The following is a 23,967-nucleotide window of genomic DNA, read 5'->3' on the forward strand; positions in this document are numbered from 1 at the left end:
ACACCCCCATGCAAATGAGGGAACATCCCATGAAAATTGTGCTGGCGCTTTAAGTGCCCCAGCGCTATCGGTATTTCAGAAGGGGGCGTACAAGCGTCTGCGGCCCCTTCTGTAATACAAAAGTTCACCGGGGGCTCCTTGCACCCCCAGGGCACTTTCTGTAATACGGCCCCTGGTGTGTGGAGTATTGCACAGCGAGTGTTGATGATCTGAAATGTGTGTTCTTACTTTGAGGGTATGTGTTAATGGGATGTGTACTATGCAGGCAGGGTCTATGTGTTCTGAGCATGGTATGTATGGGGTGCTGGGTGAGGCACATGGTTATATATAATCTTATAGGCTTTAGTGAACAGGCACACTCAAACGATGCCCTAGTCTGTATCCTCACCAAAAGTCAATGTTCGTGTCTTTGTCCTCCCTAACAGGCAATGTCCGAGTCTGTGTCCCCCCTAACTGGCAATGTCTTTGTCTGTGTCCTCCATACCAGGCAATGTCCTAGTCTGTCTCTTCTCCCTAACAGGCAATGTCCATGTCTGTGTCCTCCCTAACAGGCAATGTCCTTGTCTGTCTCCCTAACAGGCATCGCGTGTCCTCCCTAGCAGGCATCGCTGTGTCCTCCCTAACAGGCAATGTCTGTGTCCTCCCTAACAGGCAATGTCTGTGTCCTCCCTAACAGGCAATGTCTGTGTCCTCCCCTAACAAGCAATGTTTGTGTCCTCCGTAACAGGCAATGTCCGTGTCCTCCCTAACAGGCAATGACCTAGTATGTGTCCTCCCTAACAGGCAATGTCCGTGTCTGTCTCCTCCCTAACAGGCAATGACCTAGTTTGTGTCCTCCCTAACAGGCAATTTCCTGGTCTGTGTACTCCCTAACAGTCAACGTCCTTGTCTGTGTCCTCCCTAACAGGCAATATCCTTGTCTGTGTCATACCTAACAGGCAATGTCCTAGTCTGTGTCCTCCCTAACAGGCAATGTCCTAGTGTGCCCTCCCTACCAGGCAATGTCCTGGTCTGTGTACTCCCGAACAGGAAATGTCCTAGTCTGTGTCTTCCCTAACAGGCAATGTTCTAGTCTGCCTCCTCCCTAACAAGCAACATCCTTGTCTGTATTTTCCCTAACAGGCAACGTCCTTGTCTGTGTTCTCCTTTACAGGCAACGTCCTCGTCTGTGTCCTCCTTCAGGCAACATCCTTGTCTGTGTCGTCCCTAACAGGCACTGTCATAGTCTGTGTCCTCCCTTACAGGCAATGCCCAGGTCTGTGTCCTGCCTAACAGGTTATGTCCTTGTCTGTGTCTACCCGAACAGATAATGTCCTTGTCTGTGTCTACCCGAACAGGTAATGTCCTTGTCTGTGTCCTCCCTAACAGGCAATGTCCTTGTCTGTGTCCTCCCTTACAGGCAATGTCCTCCCTTACAGGCAATGTCCTTGTCTGTGTCCTTCATACCAGTCAAAATCCTAGTCTGTGTCCGCTCGAACTGGCAAAGTCCTAGTCTGTGTCCTCCCTAACAGGCAATGCCCATGTCTGCATCCTCCCCAGCAGGCAATGTCCTCATCTGTATCCTCCCTAACAGGCAATGTCCTTGTCTCTGTCCCCCCTAACAGGCAATGTCCGTGTCTGCGTCCTCCCCAACAGGCAATGTCCTCGTCTGTATCCTTCCTAACAGACAACGTCCTTGTCTGTGTCTACCCTTCGCTGGGGACACCCGGCTAATGGGACGGCCTGAAGAGTTGATTGGAGTAGGAAGAAGATAAGAACTCATGTCACATACATTTACAATACAATGGAGAAGGTGGGGGTAACACCAAAAATACCTGCGCATTGAAAAGAAGGGGGAAAGGAAATGCAAAGTGTCTAACAGTGGAACATATGGAACAAGACAGAGCAAAAAGCCTACAAGATGGAGATCATCAGGCATGACAATATGGAAATGCTCACACAATAAAGAAAACAGGCAAATGGAACACAAGACAGAGGGGGTGGGCAAGAGAAACATAGGAATCCCACACAACACAGAGGGGGGTAGATAGAAGCGTCTAAGCAAAGAACAGGTGGGCTAGACAAGATACAATTACCCACACAAGAAGCGGATGGAGTATGAGAAGGCAGAATTTCCAATTCTGTAAAGAGAGGGTTATGGAGGCATAGAATCCACAACGGAGAATGAACAATGAATGGAGCACAGGCGCTCATTAAAGCAGAGAGAACGGGGGCAAATAAAACCCAAGATTGAGCTACACCAAATTCCCTGTGGGCAGAAGGCAATGCAGAATGAACACAGAAGAATGAAGAGAAAAAGTCAAGAGAACCATGGGCGTCGTTGGAGTAATAAAGAGTAGACAGGTAATATTTTAAATTGCATGACGAAAGACACACAAGGAAACAAGCAGATGAAGCTTTCCTATAGTTTTTTTGTTGACTACACTAAGCACACAAAAGGAGTACCACCAATCATTATTCCACCAATGAAGAGGGCCGGATGGCAATCACCAATGGAAAGGTGATAAAACCTCCATCAAAGGGTAGAACAGCCAGCAAGAATGAGACACTTATAACTAGGGCTTCCAGGTTCATGGTTTTTATTGTTCTGACATTTCAGTACTGGAATGCCTGATGGGTTTTAATGCTGTAAGTACCCATATATAATACACACAAAAACATAAGCGAAGAAGTACACATCTTCAACCATTTAAGAGCCATTAACTAAACTCCCCCACCCACACTTTTATTTTAACTCCCTGACCGTTCAATCTATCCTATTGGCCTAGCTTGTGAGGACTTATTTTGTGTATTTATCCACATTTAAAAGTAAATACAGACAGGGAAATATTTTTCGGTTTATCTGTACAGATCTGTAACAATTTAAAACTGGGAGCCTTACTGATAGCCTTCACTAAAGTTTAGGACATAACCTTCACAATGTTGAGAGCGCAGGAACCTCCATCAACAGAGGGGATGATAACCTCCACGAAGGGCAACGATATAACCTCCACAATGTTAAGAGCACAGGAACCTCCATCAACAGAGGGGATGAAAACCTCCACGAAGGGCGAGGATATAACCTCCACAATGTTAAGAGCACAGGATCCTCCATCAACAGAGGGGATGATAACCTCCACGAAGATGAAGGTGTTACCCTCCACAATGTTAAGAGCACAGGAACCTCCACCAACAGAAAGGGAATGATAACCTCCACGAAGGCAGAGGACAAAACCTCCATGATGTTAGGAGCATAGGAACCTCCACCAACAGAGAGGGAATGATAACCTCCACGAAGGCAGAGGACAAAACCTCAACAATGTTAAGAGCACATGAACCTCCACCAACAGAGAGGGGATGATAACCTCCACGAAGGGTGAGGACATAACCTCCACGATGTTAGGAGCATAGGAACCTCCACCAACAGAGAGGGAATGATAACCTCCACGAAGGGTAAGGACATAACCTCCACAATGTTAAGAGCATAGGAACCTCCACCAACAGAGAGGGATTGATAACTGCCATGAAGGGCGAGGACATAAACTCCACAATGTTAAGAGCACAGGAACCTCCACCAACAGAGAGGGAATGATAACCTTCACGAAGGACGAGAACATAACCTCCACGATGTTAAGAGCATAGGAACCTTCACCAACAGAGAGGGAATGATAACCTCCACGAAGGTCGAGGACATCACCTCCACGATGTTAAGAGCATAGGAACCTCCACCAACAGAGAGGGAATGATAACCTCCACGAAGGTCGAGGACATGACCTCCACAATGTTAAGAGCACAGAAACCTCCACCAACAGAGAGGGAATGATAACCTCCACGAAGGCCGTGGACAAAACCTCAACAATGTTAAGAGCATAGGAACCCCCACCAACAGAGAGGGAATGATAACCACCATGAAGGGCGAGGACATACCCTCCACAAAAGAGCACAGGAACCTCCACCAACAGAGAGGGAATGATAACCTCCACGAAGGGCAAGGACATAACCTCCACAATGTTAAGAGCATAGGAACCTCCACCAACAGAGAGGGAATGATAACTGCCATGAAGGGCGAGGACAAAACCTCAACAATGTTAAGAGCACATGAACCTCCACCAACAGAGAGGGGATGATAACCTCCACGAAGGGTGAGGACATAACCTCCACGATGTTAGGAGCATAGGAACCTCCACCAACAGAGAGGGAATGATAACCTCCACGAAGGGTAAGGACATAACCTCCACAATGTTAAGAGCATAGGAACCTCCACCAACAGAGAGGGATTGATAACTGCCATGAAGGGCGAGGACATAAACTCCACAATGTTAAGAGCACAGGAACCTCCACCAACAGAGAGGGAATGATAACCTTCACGAAGGACGAGAACATAACCTCCACAATGTTAAGAGCATAGGAACCTTCACCAACAGAGAGGGAATGATAACCTCCACGAAGGTCGAGGACATCACCTCCACGATGTTAAGAGCATAGGAACCTCCACCAACAGAGAGGGAATGATAACCTCCACAAAGGTCGAGGACATGACCTCCACAATGTTAAGAGCACAGAAACCTCCACCAACAGAGAGGGAATGATAACCTCCACGAAGGTCGTGGACAAAACCTCAACAATGTTAAGAGCACAGAAACCTCCACCAACAGAGAGGGAATGATAACCTCCACGAAGGTCGTGGACAAAACCTCAACAATGTTAAGAGCATAGGAACCCCCACCAACAGAGAGGGAATGATAACCACCATGAAGGGCGAGGACATACCCTCCACAAAAGAGCACAGGAACCTACACCAACAGAGAGGGAATGATAACCTCCACGAAGGGCAAGGACATAACCTCCACAATGTTAAGAGCATAGGAACCTCCACCAACAGAGAGGGAATGATAACTGCCATGAAGGGCGAGGACATAAATTCCACAATGTTAAGAGCACAGGAACCTCCACCAACAGAGAGGGAATGATAACCTCCACGAAGGTCAAGGACATACCCTCCACAAAAGAGCACATGAACCTCCACCAACAGAGAGGGAATGATAACATCCATGAAGGTGGAGAACATACCCTCCATGATGTTAAGAGCACAGGAACCTCCACCAACAGGAGGGAATGATAACCTCAACGAATGTGGATGGAGTTATGACCCGCAAGAACGGTGAGGGATACAAGCTTCGAAACATTGGAATGGTGACAGACAACTCCTTCATTTAAAAAAAAAAAAGAACATTTCAAAGTGCTCATCAAGCAGAGATGGTCTGTGAACCTTCACATTATTTAGGCCTCTAAATGGAATGCACAGAACATGTCAACAAAGACTTCACACATAGGCATTTGAGTACAGCATGCAGTGTAACATATTAAGTACCTAGAAAACAAAACCTGTAACATGTCCACACCTACTTCGAGGGAGAGGTAGTGAGATGGGAGGTGTCTGGCTAGTGCCCATCCCAGAGGTAAAGGGGCATGGGGAATTTGAAGGAGGGGGTGAACCTTCATACCTTGCAAAAACTCAAAGTAAGGAAAGTGGGAGGGGATGAAACAGGTGTACTTACTTCCCACGCAGTGGGAGATGTAGGCCACTGGAGGAGGTAAGAGAACAAGGACACTGGGGAAATAAGTAGATGCTATGAGAGAAAGTCTAATGACTCCTTTAAGAAACACACTTTAAGACTAAAATATAAAAATTCATTATCAGTGAATAAAATGACACAGAAGACATTCTGTGAGTTGGAAAGAATAGTACTGAAAATGCTTGCTAGGCCTCTCAGTTGAAAATATATTTCTTTCAATGTCACAACTATCCAGGTTTCTCACTTTCGGAATCATTTTCTAGGATATTCCTCTGGAATTCCTTGGTCATGCCTTCTTGAGGTGTCACATCCTGTGAACGCTCAGAAAGTTTGTTTGGGATGCTTAAGTAGTTTTATATATCTAACTTTCATAGGGCACACTGCGCGTAAATAATCCTGCCAAGGCAACCTGCTATGCAACATCCTGCATGGATAACCTGGGAAATCAAAATAGTAGGAACCCATGCAATTTCATAGTCGGAGATGTTGTTTCTTGGCAGCTCAGCTTGTAATGTCATATCCTGCTAGGGCACTTTGGAATGTCAGTTTCTTTCAGAGCATATTTGTTGCCATGTCACGCAAAAATACCTTCACACGTAACCTTCAGTCCTATCTGGGTTGGATCCAATGGAATGTCTTATAGTGCAAGAGTCCTCTGTTCCCATATCCTGCCAAAGCACCCTTTGACCATACACTGGGCTGTTTCTTGAAAGTCACCGGGTGATGTTTTATCGTGCCAGAGCAACCTCATGTCATATCCTGGTAGTTGCCTGTCCAGTGGTGAGAGGAAGAAGTGCGTCTACCTGAGTTAGCACCCAAGAAATGTGAGGTCTGGCCTGGGGATCCACAGTCATCGTGGAGGAGAGCAGAACCTTGAGCTCCTGAGAGTATCTGTCGAGACAAAAAACAGAAAAGACTGATGAATATAAGAGTTCCACATCGCAGCCGCCTTCTTGTTATTTATTTAGGGAGCAAAGCGCTTTCCATCAAATATATAAGATGTGCACCAGCGTCTGTTAAGTGTCTTGAAAGTCAACATCATTCTTAATCTGGGTCTTCTGATTCTATTTGACAAGAAAAAGTTTACTCGCCTGTAGTAATAGTCTTGCAGCTTCTGACAGTGAATTACTCCCCCATATAGTGGCCGGGTGTGGAAAAGCATCAACATGAACCTTTTTTGGACATTGACCCATAGGTGGAGCCTTTACAAGTTATAATGGCATCAACCATAAGCTCACAGCACGATTACCAATTCTAAATTAATTTATTGGCCAGGTGTGAAGGTAAAATGTATACGTATGCTTAACCAGTAATGTCTGCACCACCCCTGTTTACTAGGGAAGCCTGCAGGTGTGCTGTGAATCTAGAATAGCCTTTAGCTGCAATACTATAGTTACAGGTAAATACGTCTTTCTTTGTGCGGCGTGAAACTATTCACGAGTTTCATGCTTTATTTAGTTTATTGAGCGGTATTCCACCTCATGTGGTGGACGGCAAAGTACGAGTAGTTGCAAAGAAATGTTTCACCATGGTCTCTCACAATATTCCTTCCTGATGTTTCTAAATATCCATTTAGTAATGTTTAGTACCAGGTGGAATTGAAGAATGTGGAGCAGTTTTCCATACAAGCCAATCAAACATTTTCAGTAAAAGCTACATGACTGAAGCATCTTTTTCCTAGTACAGAGTGCTTTTTGATTAAAGTAACAAGCACAAGTTTGAACAATTCATCTACCAATTATTCCTTTATTTACTGGTCTTCCGAGGCATACGCCGCAAAAACCTCCTATGTATTACTTGTTATGTTATGGTGGTACTATGGGACCTTGGTGATCTTTGTCAGTTTTCAAACTGGCGTGCTAGTCCTCTAGGGCTTGTTGTCCATATTTGATATCATTGACCACAACACTCTGCCTATAAACAACCTTTTATTTCAGGAAGATCACAAGTGGAGAGTTATTGAAGATAAATATTTGAAGATCAATAATAGAGAACACACTATACTATATACAAGACAGGATATATATGGACCATAATGCAGTCCATGTTACAGACAGGGGCTCACAATCACAGAAAGGGTTTACATTTTATTCATGCTAAACAGGCGCTCATGTGTTACAAAGACACATTTAATTCATTAGAAAGACTCAGCAGTTGTTTGTAGTGCTTCCCCACAACACAGAGCTGTTCTGAATGGTCACAACACACACTATAAGGGTAAGCCCCAGGTACACTTGACACAAAAAAAAAACATGTACTACTTAACTAACATTCCACTAGTCGAGAAATGCAGGGCCACATCACGGACGTCAATTCATACTGTAAAGATATTTCATATTCACTACTAAAAATTGTTGACACCTTTCTAGAAAAAAGAGGTTTTCATGTCCGCTCTAAACTCTGGTCAAATCAATCCACTCCTCAAAAAACAAAACTTGGAACCAACACATTTCAGTTCACTTGTTCTTGGCAAAGTTAACTGCAAGATATCCTGTGCTCCAACTCCTAAAAAATATTGCCAATAACAACCTTCTAAACAGATTTCAATCTGGATCTCTCTCCAGATTTAGTACAGAAACGGACACCATTAAAATAATGCACAATGCACTAACATTATTAAATACGAGATTATGCCAAATGGTTCTTTTTGAGCCTTCTGCAGCCTTCAATATTCTGGACCATCAATCACTCCTTAAGAGCCTCTCCTCTAGAGCAGGAATAGAGGAAACAGTATTGAGCCTGGCTTCAATCATGCCTCTGTTCGAGATCTTTATTTATGAAACTCAACTCCTTTGAACCACCCTCATTTCCACTGAAATATGGCATACCACAAGGATGCATCCTTGCACACCAACTATTAAACTTCAGTATGGAACCTTTAGCAAAATCCCTTACAGAAAGACTAGCACAGTGCCAGCAGCCTACTCCTGCTGTTGAAGCCTTCAAGAGCGACGATGCATCTTCGACTTCTTCTTGTGCTTCGACTTACCTGAGGAGTGCGAAGACTTCGATGATGAGTTGTGGTGACTCCGCGACCGGTCCTTTGACCTCCCACTTGACCGGTACCTCGAATGGCGCGGAGTGGACTGCCGGGCCTCGAGAAGCTTGTGGGACCGCTCCTGCAAAGACTTCGGATTCATGGTCCGGCAGTCGGAGCACGACTTGGGATCATGGTTGCGCTCTAGGCACCACAGGCACACGCTGTGCGAGTCCATAACCAACATCAGCTTGCGACAAGTGTCGCAAGCCTTGAAGCCGGGCCGAGGACGACTGGACATCCCTGCGTGCACCAGGAGTCGATTAACTAAAACAAAATCAGTCAAAAAGTGACTGGAGGTACCGCTCTCTCTCGAGATCTGCGCTAGCTGGCGCGGAAAAAGAATGAACTGAAGTCACCGTGCGAGGGCGGCGACTAAGCAGATACTGCGACGTCATTACGGCGATCACTCAAACACGACCACGACGCCAAGGACGAATGGAGAGTGGACCAACACCACCTATTGACGCGCAGGGGTACTGCGGACGAAAAAGTTTTCCGGATCCAGTCAGACACCTGGGGGTAATTCTCAGATAAGGAATCTATAACTAATTGAACTAATTGTCTCTTTCAGATATGTGCATTTCGGCTGTGTAGCTGCAGCAGTGGCTCAAGACAGCGGGGGGGGGAGGGGGTTGGGGTGCAGGTGGGAGGAATGTCTAGAACAATACCTGAACTTGTATACTGCTATATAATGCTGTAAGGGGGTGTCGCCTCACCTAGATACATGTGACAGTTAGTGTATGACCGTCCTGTTAAACTATGTAATTAGAGAATTTTTTTTTTTTTAATTATTTGCAGACCCTGTCTTGGGGTTTGCAGACTCTTGGAACCTCGCTACCCATCCAGCAGTTTGTGGACCCGTTGAGAGGACTGCGACCCCAATGGCAGGACAAGGATCCAGGAGGCCTGACAAGGCTTTGTGGAGCTCAGGCCCGAAAAACAATGGCAACATTGATTTTTTATTTTTGACCACCACTTTTTTTGGCCACCGCTAAACAGATCTGTAAAAAACCTGTCATGCCAAACACAAATCAGGCTAACGTTTTTATTACAAAGTTTTGTGCAGAGTCGTGGAGCGCCACCAAAGCAAGTTAATAAAACAAAAATGCCTTTTCAACGGACATCATGTCTTATCATAACTGCATGGTTGCTATCACAGTCTAATTAAAAACAGGACTTTGCTATCATAAGGGGATATTGCATCAGACCTAGTACTAGCAGTTTCTGCAGAGCACCAGTTCATTTTTTCAGGTCATGTGAAAAGCTCTCTAAACATGACAGACAGTATTCAGTTTGTTAGGGTGGCGGAGGATGTTAACTACTGTCCAAGAAATTTAGAGATGACTGCCAGTCCAGCAGTTCCTTTTAATATACAGTCACAGAGCGTTAACAATTGTTGGACTGATTACAGCTGTATACAAAAATCATGGATATACGAACAGAGAATATGTTGCCCTTCTACCAAAAAGAGTTTTGATTTATTGTTCAGTTTTGTGGGCAGTCGAAACTCTCGGAGTAGGCACAAGGTACGTGGAAATTGTGAGATTATGACCAGTGCAGTGCAGTTTGAAAGGATCACTACTGACATTGTTTTGAATCTTTGGCAAGAAAGAGTAGTTTCTTACCTGTAACTCCAGTTCTCTTGTAGGGGTATTTCCGTGATAGTCATAATCATGTGAATAGTCCCGCCCATGTGCGTGGACCACGGAGCACTTCATTAGATATATCTTCTCAAGTTGTCATCTTCTGCCTTTCTTCAGTAAGGCCTGTATGGACACTTAAGAGATAAAAAGACAATAATGCAGCCTAAGAAACTTGGCTACACTGGCCAATACTTCATCTTGAAGTGAAAGAGATAGCCAGTTTAACTTTAAGTTTAGTAATTTACACATAGAAAACTCTCCTTCACAAAACTCCTTTTTCATGATAGAGTTGAAAGGAATAGATAGAGAAGCCCCCATAGGCTACCATTATGTGTCTGCAAATGGGTACCGTGCCTTTAAGAGTCTCAAGAGAACCCCGGTATCCCATGAGACACAGCCAGAGGCATTTACTTTCAGTTCTTTTTGAAGGCGTAAAGAATCAGAGCCTGCTGAGTCTTGGGGACATCTGTATCTGCCACTGGGGAGGAGGGTGCGTTGCTTATGACTATCACGGAAATACCCCTATAAGAGAACTGGAGTTACAGGTAAGAATCATGTGAATAGACTAGCAAGCCCATCCCCAAAACAACTCACCAGCGGTGACAGAACAGAGGACAACCGCACTGATGTGCAAATAGATTTCAAAGTGAAGCCTGTCCAACCTGAGCATCTGCCCTAGCATCAGTATCAAGGCAGTAGTGCTTTGTAAATGTGTGGACTGACTTCCAAGTGGCAGCCTTACAGATTTCTGAAATAGGTACATTACGAAGTAAAGCCGCAGTAGCTGCTTTACCTCTAGTAGAGTGTCCTTAGGCTTACTAATCAAAGGTTTGTTTGCTTTTTGGTAACACAGCTGAATACATGAAACAATCCACCAAGAAAAGGATTGTTTAGAGGTAGCTAGACCAGTTCGAACTGAGCCATAGTTTACAAATAGCTGGTCTGTTCTACGGATATCCTTAGTCTTGTCTAAATAGAATTTCAAGACTCTCCTAACGTCAAGAGAATGCAGTGACCTCTCCGCAGGAGAAGATGGATTTTGAAAAAATGTAGGTAATGTAATAGTCTGGTTTACATGAAACTCCGACACAACTTTGGGATAGAACTTAGGTTGCGTCTTCATAACTACCTTAGAGGAATGAAAGACTATATAAGGTTCTTTACAACATAAAGCCTGAAGTTCGCTAACCCTTCCAGGCAGACATAATGGCCACAAGGAAAGCCGTCTTTCCAGGACAGATGCTGAAGAGAAGCCTTATGAATGGGTTGAAACAGTTTCTTCATCAGTCGTGAAAGGACTACATTCAACTCCCAGGGGGGCAAAGGACGCCTGATGGGAGGAAACACTTTCTTCAATCCTTCAAGAAAATCTCTGATGACTGGGATTTAAAAAAAGGAAGTTTGTGAAGGACATTTCCTATACGCAGTCAAAGCTGCCAGATGAACTTTGATCGAATGGAACAGAAGGTAAGATTGCGCCAAGTGTAACAAGTAAGGAAGGATGACATCTTCCTTACAGGAGGTAGGATTGTAGTCCTTAGAAGCACACCAGATGCAAAATATCTTCCATTTATACGCATAGGACGTGTGTGTAGATGGTCTCTTGGCCTCTTTCAGTATCTCCATATAGTCCGGAGGGAGATTCAAATGTCCGTACTGTACTAGCTCAGGAGCCATGCTGCCAAATTCAACGACGAGAGGTTGGGGTGGACCATCTGTCCGCCGAACTTCGTCAGAATGTCTGGCCTGCACGGCAGACGGAGATGTGGCAGGAGAGACCGTGGAGTAGGTCTGTGAACCACCACTGCCGGGGCCACTCCGGAGCAATGAGGATCATCTTGGCCCGTGATCGGGAGAGCTTGATCAGCACTGTCAGAATCGGGGGAATTGGCGGAAAAACGTAGAGAAAGACGCCAGACCAATTGATCCATAGGGCATTCCCCAGAGTCCCTGGTTGGTAAAACCTGGAGGCGAAGTCGCGGCATTTGCTGTTTTCTGCAGTAGCGAACAGATCGACTTCTGGAGTACCCCATCTGTCGAAAATGTCTTGCACCACTTCGTCGTTTAAGACCCATTCGTGGTTTTTGTGAATGAGTCTGCTGAGCGCGTCTGCCTGAACATTCTGAACACCTGGAAGGTGAGTTGCCGTGATGGTCAGGTTCATGGCTAACAGCCAGTGCAAGATTGCCTGGGCTTCCTGAGACAGCGCTCGAGATCTGGAGCCCCCCTGCTTGTTGAGGTAGAACATTGGAGTTGGAGTGAAAAGACGGCTGGAAAGCTTTCAGCACCAAATGGACTGCTCGAAGTTCCAGGAAGTTGATGTGGTTTCTTTCAGAGTCCATGCGTCCTGTATCTGTAGGTGGCAGAAATCTGCACCCCATCCGTGGAGAGAAGTATCCATTACTATTGTTTGTGTGGGTATCTCCTTGTGGAAGGGAATCCCCCGGAGGAGTTTGCGCGGAGAACACCACTATCAGATGGAATGACGAGCCTGTTGTGACAGTTGAATTCTGTCTTCCCAGTCCCCCAGTGTCTGGTCCCACTGATCCTCCAGACATTCCTGCAGGGGTCTCATATGGAGGCGTGCATTCAGAGTGAGGAAGATGCATGACGCCATCGAACCCAGGAGAGACGATACTTTACTCACCGTTGGTGCGCACATGATCATAAGAGCTTGAGCCTTCCGAAGGATCGATAAGCGTCCCTCCTCCGAAGGACACACGCTTGCTGTACGTGTGTCGAAAGTAGCTCCTAGGTACTGAAGACACTGAACAGGAGTTGAGACAGACTTTGTGAGGTTGATGTGGAGTCCCAAACGAAGTAAAAGATTGGAAGTCCAATTGAAATGCAGTTGCGCTTCCTGAAACGTATCTGCCTTGATCAACCAATCGCCCAGATATGGATAGACGAATATTTTGTTCCTCCTCAGATGCGCAGCCTCCACTGCCATGCATTTGGAAAAAGTCTGAGGTGCTGACTTCAGCCCGAAGGGCAGCACGGAGTATTGATAATGGTTGTTGCCCACTGTGAAACGCAGGAACTTGCGATGTTTCCTCGCTATGGGCACATGAAAGTACGCGTCCTGCAGATCTATTGCGCAAAGCCAGCCTCCCTGATGAAGTTGAGGATAGATCTGATGCAAGGTCAACATCCATAAATTTTCTCTTCGAACCCATTTGTTGGCTTGTTGTAAGTCGAGAATGGGTCTGAACTCGTTCTTGTCTTTCTTGCAGACTAGAAAGAACCGTGACAACAGCCCTGTTCCTTTCTGATTTAGAGGGACAGGTTCTACCGCCCTTTTCTCTAGGAGGGTGATGGCCTCCATCTGCAACTCGTGCAGCATGTATCTTGATCGAGTTGGAGGGATTGATGGAGGAGGGCTTATAAAACGTATCGAGTATCCACTGCGAACAATATTCAGCACCCAATTGTCCTGAGTTATTTTCTGCCACTCTGCCAGATGATTTTGAATACTTCCGCCCACCGGAGTGGACAACGGACGAGGGGGAAGAAACCCTTCAGGGATTCAGACCAGCAGGAACCTTGTTCCCCTGTCCAGACTGCTGGTTAGATCTTCTTCGCTGTTGTTTTTGAAACGGCTGAAAGGAGCGCTGGAACTGCTGCTGTTGGTTGGACTGACGACCTTGAGACCGTTGGAACCTCTGCGAGGAATAACGCCTCTGGAAAGGACGGAAGGTATTACGTTGTTCTTTAGGTTTCTCCAAAGCTACAGCCTTCAACGTCTCCATTTCGGTCTTCATGTGGGCCATCTCGTCGTCCGCGTGGGAACCAAAGAGCACTGTGCCTGAGAACGGGAGATTGGAGATTCGCTGCTGCGCCTCAGGCTTCAGTGATGTAAGACGAAGCCAAGCATGACGTCGTAGAGCAATACCATGGCAATACCCGGGGGCTGCCAGAAGTGAAGTATCCGCTGCAGCGCTGAAACTTCTTCTGCAACATCGAGGGTGCAGACTTTATAAAAGACGGCATAAGAACCAGTTCCATAGCTGGTTCCTCCAGACCCAGCACCAACGGCAGCAACGGACGCGATGTCTGTCTCTTCTGCAGGGTCTCAAATATCACAGAGGTCGGCTGCACAGGGGTAGACAGGGGAATGTTGAGTTTCGTAGCCCCTCTGACCAGAACCTCCTGGAAGGTAGAAATGTCATCAACCGGTGACACCCTTTGCGGGGGAGAGTCCGTGAGAGTAGGAGAGTACCTCCCTGTACTTATGGAAGATGTATCCCTTGTATGCCGGACCGAGACCTCTCATAATGGCGACGATGTGATCTTGTGGAAGACCGGTGGCGTCTATGTGACCGATGTCTCGAACGAGACAGTGTTCTTGGCTGTCGAGGTTCCACAGGGCGTGTGGGCTGAGGAATCGCTGGTGGCAGCGGAGGAGTAGCTGGAGGCGGAGGTGGAGGAGGAGGATGACTTGGTGGTGGCTGTGGTATTCCTGGTGGGACCACTGGTGGAAGCGGAGCAGGAGACCTAGTTGGTGAGTAGGTACGTGAATACTCCGAATTGGGAGACAAGACCAACCTCCTGCTTTTACGAGCGGGCCAGGAGGAAGGGACCCTAGATGCTCCACCAGTCCCCCTCGACGCCGATCCACTGCTCAACGTCGAGTGTCGACGTCGTCTGGAACGCGAAGTCCCTGTCAACGACGAAAGGCTCACCACAGAGCGAGGGTAGGAACGGAACCTTGATGTCGAAAGCCGGTATCGACGTCGACCTTCTCCTTGATTCTCTCCTCGACATCGACTTTCTTCTCGACGTCGATCTTCACGTTGACGGGGATCGGTGACGATGGCTTTGGCAGCGCCCGCCGCTTGAGAGACCCAGATCGACGCCGATGATGTCTCGACGGCGATGTTCGGTGTGTCGACGTTAAACGCGGGGAACCCCTCGACGGCGATCTCGCCGTTCTTCTCCTCGACGGCGATCTCGCCCGTTCTTCTCCTCGATGTTGAACGTCTATGTCGCTTCGACCCAGAGCCCTGGGTCGACGGAGAGCATATCGTAGTCATACCTGCTCTCGACGTCGACCGGGAGCGGCGTCGTTTTTCTGCCGTTTTTCCACTGGGGAGCCCCCCAGAGGTCGAAGCATGGGACTTGGTAGAGGACTTACCCTCTCCTTTCCCAGAGGCTGAAGAAGCTGCCATCTGTCTCCTCTGCTCCATGCGTTGGAGCCGAATCTTCTCCCTGTCACGCAGGGTGTCCCCAGGGAAGGTCTTGCAAATGGTACAGGTGTCAGGAACAGGGGACACAGGCAAACACAGGATACAAACCCTGTGGGAATCCGACTTGGCCTTCTTCCTACCGCATTCAGGGCACTTGTCAGATAGAGATGGCATTTTAGCAAGAAAACAGCAGAAATACTGCAAAAAAACTACAGCAGTAGTTAGCTAAAGGCCAAAGACGTTGAGTGAAACTGCTAAAGTCGAGTGAAACTGCTAAAGTCAAGAAATAATCACTAATTTTATATGAAATACCAAAAAAGGTAGAGCTCAATGCTCCAGGGTCCTGCTAGCAGGAGCCGGAAAAAAGAATTTAAAGTAAATGCCTCTGGCTGTGCCTCATGGGATACCGGGGGTCTCTAGAGACTCTTAAAGCACGGTACCCATTTGCAGACACATAATGGCAGCCTATGGGGACTTCTCTATCCATTCCTTTCATCTCTATCATGAAAAAGGAGTTTTGTGAAGGAGAGTTTTCTATGTGTAAAACTCAGTAAATTACTAAACTTAAAGTTAAACTGGCTATCTTTTTCACTTCAAGATGAAGTAATGGCCAGTGTAGCCTAGTTTCTTAGGCTGCATTATTGTCTTTTTATCTCTTAAGTTTCCATACAGGTCTTCCTGAAGAAAGGCAGAAGATGACAACTTAAGAAGATATATCTAATGAAGTGCTTCGAGGTCCACGCACATGGGCGGGACTATTCACATGATTATGACTATACACGGAAATTCCCTGCAAGAGAATGAGCCAGACTTCTCAGCACCAACTTGTCTGGGGAAAATGGTGTCATGTAGTGGTGTCATCATAATGAGGAAAAAGGTACTTAAAGTACCAGCGTAAAAAACAGCTATGCACTGGCTTGGAGGGTGCACAGGCCCAGTTGTTACAGATCTTTTTCAGAACTTGGGGCAGTAGAGACAGGGGCGGGGAGGTGTTCAGGAGTCCCATGTGCCATTCCAGCTGGTATGCATCTCTTAACAAGCTTTTTTGCGTAAACGCCAACATACAAAACTTTTGACACTGTGTGTTCTCGAATGTTGCGAAGAGATCTAGCCTGGGTGCTCCCCACTATTCAAAGACTCCCTGCTCCACCTCGGGATGTAGACACCATTTATGATCTCAACTGTGGCAAAGATATCTAGTCTGGGTACTCCTCACTACTCGAAGACCCCCTGCACCACCTCAGGATGTAGATGCCACTCATGATCTCTACTGTGGCAAAGAAATCTAGCCTGGGGGCTCTCCACTAAACGAAGACGCTCTGTAACACCTAGGGATATAGACACCACTCATGATCTCGACTGTGGCGAAGAGATCTAGCCTGGCCACTTACCACTATTCAAAGACTCCCTGCTCCACCTCAAGATGTAGAGGCCACTCATGATCTCGCTGTGGCGAAGAGATCTAGCTTGGGTACTCCCCACTATTCGAAGACTCCCTGCACCACCTAGGAATGTAGAAACCACTTTTGATCACGAATCTTGAAGACCCCTACTAGGGTGGCGACTAAAATTTCATTCTTATTAAACTAGGAAAGGTTTGAAAGGTGTGCAGGTAATATAGCCCCATCACACTACGACGGGCATGGAAAATCTACTCCAATATATTCTGGTGAGTAAATTAGGTGCAGTTCTGCCACAAATAATTAATCCCGATCACTTGGGCTCCATTGAGAGGCAATGGGTTAATGAGAACATGACGGTGGCCCACTTGATCGAGGCGGTTCACAGGCTTCAAAGGAAAAGGGTGCTTTCACCTGGAAATGGTGAGAAGGCCTAACACTGGGTAGGCTGGGACTTCTTTTAGGCGGCTACAGGACCACATTTATGAACCTGGTCTGCACAGGGTACACAGCACCGACTGCAAAGGTCAGAATAAACACACATTGGTGAGATACTGATAGGGAGAGCGACAAGACAGGGCTGTCTCTTTTCCCTTTACCCTTTGCCTCATATATCGGATCAAGGAATCAGAGGATCACGAACAACCTGGGGATCCAGGGGATTTAGATGGAACTGGATTTGGTTAAACTCACTATCTTTTCAATGATGTTCTAGTCACGGTGTTGGATCCGGCCTCTTCCTTTCGGATGCTGTTTGATGAAATGGATTGATTCAGCGAGGTCTCAGGGTGGATGATAAATATGGGTAAATCCGAGGCCCGAGCCTCAATGCATCCTCCGGACTCCTGGTGAGGTCGCCTAGAAAAAACGTTTTGGTATGCCACTAAAACCAATTAAGTATCTGGGGATAATATGACCACTCGTAGCAAAGCCATTTTAACCTATATTTGCAATTGCGTAACTTAATTAAAAAAACTATAATAGTGACATATTTTGCAACTGTTGTGTCTCTGATGCATAGCTTCAATATTGTCAAGGATTATGTTCCTCTTTCAGGCCATACATTCCCCAACTAATTTTCTTGACAAACTACAAAAGGCCTGTTTTAATTACAAAGGAAAAAAAGGAAAATGATGAGGAACTGGCAGAGTCTGTTGTCTAATAACCAAAGGGGTTAGGGCATCCCTGATCTGATCTCCTATTATAGATCATCTCAGCTATTCTATAAACAGGAATAATCAAGGAACTTAGGAGCAGTGGTGCTTTGTGGTCCACTCACTTGTGAGATGCGCCCTATGAGAACTACCACGGATAAAGAAAAGCAATAGGGCCACGTTGGCACCTGGGTGCTTGGTGCATCACTGCAAGTCTGGCATTCAGTTAAGAACAGTAAGGTACTGACGAGGAATCAGCCCAGTCATCATTTACAGAAACTATGATTTCAGACTTTGGTAGGACACAAAGACCTTCACTGAACTGGGTGATGTAGGAATGCCCGATAGCAATGGATAGGAATTCAATCTAGAGGAAGAGGAGCAGTTCTTCTAAATACAATTGCAACACGGAGCCCTACACAGCTCGGTTAAACCTGAGCTTGAAGGAAACCACACACTTTGAGAAGCTTCCAACACAAACAAACATCTGACACTTAGAATATGCCAATTATTGTGTCATCAGTGTCTTTCCAAAACAGAGCTTCCAGGTCTCACGGAAGAGGGAGTTGGAAATGTTCATCTTGAAAGAGCAACAGGCAAATATCAGGCATTATTAGTATGTGTGGGATGAGAATGTAAATGGGGATGCAAATAGCTTAAACATACTATATAGACTGCACTATACACCTCTTAGACTACAGTCGGATACATGCTGGAGGTGTGGGGTGGTCACAACCATAGTGGCACAGTCCTAGGATGCAGTACTTGACAATGTATTCCAGCCATTGAATATCCTTCTGGGGTGAATACCGGAGTCTAACTGGAGGATGAACCGGAGGGCGCACAGAAACAGTCATGCTGTTTTTAGCACACAAGCAGACACATCTAGTAAAATAGACACAATCAGATAACTCAGAGGTGCTAGATTGCTTGCATAAGGTATCACAACTACTAGGGATGGAAACAAATTCTCACAACAGGCTACGAAATGAACAAGAATTTTATACAACATGGTCAACTTTGCTGGAGTTTTCATCAAAGGAGCTGGATGGTTCTCATGGCCAAGGATTCTAAGGAACCACACTTATTGCTTGAAAAGCAGACTACTGTAGTGTCCGTTAAATCCGTGGGAGTTTCAGGATCAGTTTCATAAAAGACCGTCTTTGAGTAAGATGTCGACCTGTAGGACTCCTTTTGCTAAAGGAAGAAGCAATAATGGACAGGGGAGATGGGAGCCTGGGGAACTCTGAATGCGGTGGTGTATTTTGAAATCTTAAGAAAAACCAAATGGAATCTAAAACAAGCATTGGCAAAGACAATAGAGCTATTGGCTTTGTCAATGTGTTTTAGCAATGTTATACAACTGTGTGGCTGCTGTTTAGCACTTAATGGCATATAGGAGAGTGATATAAATTGGGGTAGAGTGGCGAAGAGTAGAGTTTTGTGGAATAGTGTGCCGTAGAGTGGAATAAATTGTTGTAGAGTAGAGTGACGTATAGTAGAGTAGAGTGGAGTGGCATACATTGGAGTAGAGTTGTGCAGTGGCATACAGTGGAGTTGAGTCGTGGAGTGGCCTGGAGTAGAGTGGTGTATAGTGCCATAGAGTGTCATAGAATGTCGTGGAGTAGTGTGTCATAAGGTGGAGTACAGTGTCAGAGTGAAGTGGCATAGAGTGGAGTGGAGAAGAAAGGAGTAGAGTGGAGTAAAATTGAGTGCCATAGAGTGAAGGGGCATAGACTAGAGCAAAGTGTCAGAGTGGAGTAGAGGGGAGTGCCATAGCGTAAAGTGGAGTACAGTGTCAGAGTGGGGTAAAGGGCAATGGAGTGTTGTAGAGTGGAGTGTTTTATAGAGAAGTTGGGTGGCTAGTGTGATGTGGCATAGAGAGGAGTGCCATGGAGTAGAGTGTTGTAAATTGGAGTGGGTTGCAGCGGAAGGGCAAAGAGTGTTGTGGAGTGGTGTAGAGTAGAGTGGAGTATGCATTGTGTGGTAGCGCACTGCTATTACAGACAGCACATTTCCAACTGAAATGATAATTACATTTGCACATAGAGTTGTACTGATAAAACTATACAGCACACAAACCATAAAGTGTGGATATGGCATCACCTCGTGTACTGATTTGTTTTGATCATATTAAAATATTTGTTTCCTCCACGCTTCCAATTACAAAAAAAAAGTTCTTCCTTTCGGCTTTCGAAATGCTGATCTATTCTGAAATATATATGCATAGTTAATTTTCAGATAATTACATTTTGTTGTGTGCTATAAAACAACTTTACTTTTCCAGTACCAACAAGATTGTCCCTTGAATCCTCTCACTTTGAAGTCAGAGAAAGAAAAGTAAACACCAAGACCGTCTCGGAATACAGAGCCTGCCAATTGACTTCTGTCTTTGAACTCACAGCAAATGTGACAAGATAAGAACAAAATGTAACGGGCTGTTTACAGAAAGACTTGTGGAAGAATTCAAGGTGCAATGGGGAAAAAGGTTTGCTCCATGGGAGTGACTAAGATATGCTTGACAGCCTAAAACAAATAAAGCCAGCAAATAGAAAGCCAGGAAATGTGAGTTACAAACTGCAAAGGCAATGGTAAGCAATGGGCGGAATGCATTCCCAGAGAAGCTTTCAGAATGCCCACAAGAAGTCTTTTTCGCATTCAGACAGCTGCACCGTCTGGTAGGCTTCGACCTACAAAAGAGGAAGAGTAGAGCGAAGATTTACGGTTTACAATCTTTATACATTTGTCTGTGAGCGCGTTGTTTATCCATCCATACACATTTTAAGTTAGTTAGTGGTAAATCCAACCTACCACCCAATTATCTGTTCTGGGTGAGCAAAATATTAGCTGGGAGTGTCTGATGGACTTGCTTACAGTATCTAATGTAACATAACACGTTTATTTGCAGCCACAGTCAACACAGGTTTCTGTAGTGAATGCAATAGTCCACTCACACAGCAGACATGGGTAGTGGGAGGCTTGAGGAGGATCCAAAGAAGCAATGCCGTTACATCATTTAGGTGCGAAGGTTTTGCGGCTCTTCAGCCATTTGCCAGAACCCGCTGAGGATCCTAGTGAGAGCTGTGTGTATGAAACAGCAATGTGTAAATTACAAAGGAATGTTGCAAAGACAGGCAATATATGTGGTGTTGGGAGACGCAGAATCCCTCCTGTCACCAGAAAGTTGTTGAGTCTGTGGAAGTGCACAAAAGTGCACCACAGCAAATAGTGGAATCCTGAGATACCAATCCCACGCGATGGCATTCAGGATATATACCAATCTTGCAATCGTAATCCTAAGAACCAGATGTGGTTGGGGGGTGGCAGGACTGAAAATTCACATGTGGCTGAAACGCTCATTGTTACAGAAAGGATGTTACTTACCCTGTAAGCATCTGTTCTTGGCATCTACAGCTGTAGATTTACATGCTTTGCATATTCCTGCCATCTAGTATTGGGTACGGATGCCTGCAATTTGTTTTTCTTCGAAGAAGTCTTTTCCAGTCACAAGGTAAAGTGACTCCTCCTTTCAGTGATATTGTTTTCCCACAAAAGGGTGAGAATGGAGTAAGTAAATGTAGTATATAGATGTAAATGCGTATATAATTTGAATAACAAGAACTGCAACAGCCATAGATGTCCGGAGAGGAGGGAGGGTGCATGTGAATCTACAGCTCTATATAGCAAGAACAGATGCTTACAGGGTAACATAATCCGTTCGAGGCATGTGTGCTGTAGCAACACATGCTTTGCATAGACTGTATAGCAGTACCCTCCAAAAGCGGTGGCTAACTAGCAGGTGTTGCCGTTGTTTGAAAAAGTGTTTTTAGCACAGTCTGTCTGACATTAGCCTGTTGACGTGCTAACACATCCACATACTAATGTTTTGTAAATGTCTGAGGTGTAGACCATGCAGCTGCCTTATATATGTCCGCTATGGGAATGTTACCTAAAAAGGCCTTAGATGCTCCTATTCCGAGGGTAGAATGTGCCTTAGGAGGTACTGTTAAAATTATTTTAGCTTTAATATAGCAAGTTTGAATACATTTGACAATTTATCTGGGAATGCCAGATTTTTAGATGGGCTTCCCTTTATGAGGTGGATCAAAAGCAACAAAAAGTTGTTTTCTTTTGCAAAAATCTTTTTTTCCTATCAATGTTGTACAATAATGCTCTTTTGACATCAAGTGTGTGTAGAGTGCTCTCTGCTACGGAATCAGGTTGAGGAAAAAATACAGGTAACTCAACAGATTTGTTGTTGTGAAAAGCAGAGGCAACTTTTGGATTTGTACGGAGAACAATCCAATCTTTATGCAGTTGAACGAAGGGTTCTTCTAAGGTTAAAGCCTGTAACTCACTAACTCATCTTAGGGAAGTAATAGCTATTAAGAAGGCAACTTTCCATGAAATAAATTGTAGTGAACAATTGTGTAATGGTTAAAACGGAGGGCCCATAAGTCTTGTAAGAACAACATTAAGGTTCCAGATAGGTGCAGGTGGTACTCTGGGTGGAAATATTCTTTTAAGGACTTCCATAAAAGCTTTGATGACAGGTACTTTAAATAAAGATAAATGTTGCCTGTTCTGAAGATATGCAGCTACTGCTGCAAGGTGTAGTCAAATAGCTGTGTGGGCTAAACCTGCACGTTGTAGATGCAAAAGATCACAAATAATATTTTGTATAGATGCCTTTGGCAGACCAATTGAATTATTATTACAATATATGACAAATCTTTTCCACTTTGCTGCATAACATGCTCTACTGATAGGTCTTCTTGCTTCTTTAAGAATTGTGATACACTCTGGTGGTAGGTTTAGATTACCAAACACTATGACTTCAGGAGCCAAATCACAAGGTTGAGGTCTTTGGGATTTGTATGTCTGATTTCTTCACGGTTAAGTGTGAGAAAATGTGATGTTGTGTGAAGCTTTTGATGTGGAACCACTGACAGTTCCAACAATGTGGTGAACCATGGTTGACAAGCCCAAGTGGGAGCTACGAGAATCAGTGTGAGAGATGTTTGACTGAGTTTCCGAACTAGAAATGCTGAATTGCTGAATGTACTTTGACTGAGTGTGCCTTGGGCTCCTGCCAATCAGGTGCCCAGGGCCTATGTTCCTCCCCTAAAAATGGTGCTGAAATCTAAAACCCAAATTGGCAAACCCTGGCCACATGTCAGCCCCTGGTAAATGGTATACTAGGTACCCAGGGCCTTGTGACCAGGAAGGCCTTTCAGGGCTGCAGCACTTATTGTGCCACCCTTAGAGGCCCTGTACCCTGACACAAACACACAACCCGTGCAGGCTGAGTGTCTGACAAAACAGAGAGTCGACATGGCACACATCCTTGTGTGCCATGCCCACAACATACACTGCCCTGGCATACATCAGCCACCCCTCTAGCTGGGTGCCCTATGCCAGTGGTGTGGGTACAGGAGCATGAGCCCTGTGCCCCTAAAGTACCCTGGTCCATTCCTGGGCACTGTAAGTGCAGTGCTGCCATTTAAGAGTATATGGTGCTGGGAGATCGTCAAACACGAACTCCACAGCACCATGATGGGTCCACTGAAGACTGAGAAGTTTGGTATCAAACTTCTCAGCACATTAAACCCGCACTGATGCCAGTGCAGGATTTAATGTACAATGCACGAAAGAGGGCATCTTAGAGATGCCTCCTGAACCTAACCTACAATCCACGTCTGGTCTGAGGGGCAGCCTAGGTTGCCACACAGCAGACATGTTGCTGGACCCCTGGGTAGAGAGCCATCCGCTCTCCTGGGCCTGCAACAATGCACAACCTGGGCGAGGTGCTAGGTGTCCTCCCCCAGGATGGACAAGGGAAGCTTCAAAGGCATGCCGCCTTTGTGAGCTTCTCCAGGCCACTTGTTGTACTCAGCAACTGGCCCCTACTGGTTCTAAACCCCTACTCTGGCGGGAAGACTGGCCGGAAACCCCGAGGAAGGACAGGGGGTGTGCCAGCCTCTGCCAA

The 23,967-nt window shown here is 45.7% G+C and overlaps 1 protein-coding gene across 18 annotated transcripts in view; it reads right to left on the minus strand.

Moving 5' to 3' along the window:
- Positions 1–2,562: 2,562 nt before the first annotated feature.
- Positions 2,563–23,967, minus strand: part of STK16 (serine/threonine kinase 16) — a 142,158-nt gene continuing 120,753 nt past the window's right edge. For 12 of the 18 annotated variants that reach the window (XM_085650136.1, XM_085650147.1, XM_085650146.1 and 9 more), the window contains one exon: positions 2,563–6,446. In XM_085650136.1, coding sequence (XP_085506262.1) covers positions 6,308–6,446 — 139 coding nt within the window. In that variant the 3' untranslated portion in view covers positions 2,563–6,307. The remainder of the gene's footprint in view (positions 6,447–23,967) is intronic. The other 6 variants (XR_014980108.1, XR_014980110.1, XR_014980111.1 and 3 more) reach the window with 3 other exon arrangements.

The sequence above is a fragment of the Triturus cristatus genome, chromosome 3_2 (assembly GCF_964204655.1).
Source record: "Triturus cristatus chromosome 3_2, aTriCri1.1, whole genome shotgun sequence".
Classification (NCBI taxonomy): Eukaryota; Metazoa; Chordata; class Amphibia; order Caudata; family Salamandridae; genus Triturus; species Triturus cristatus.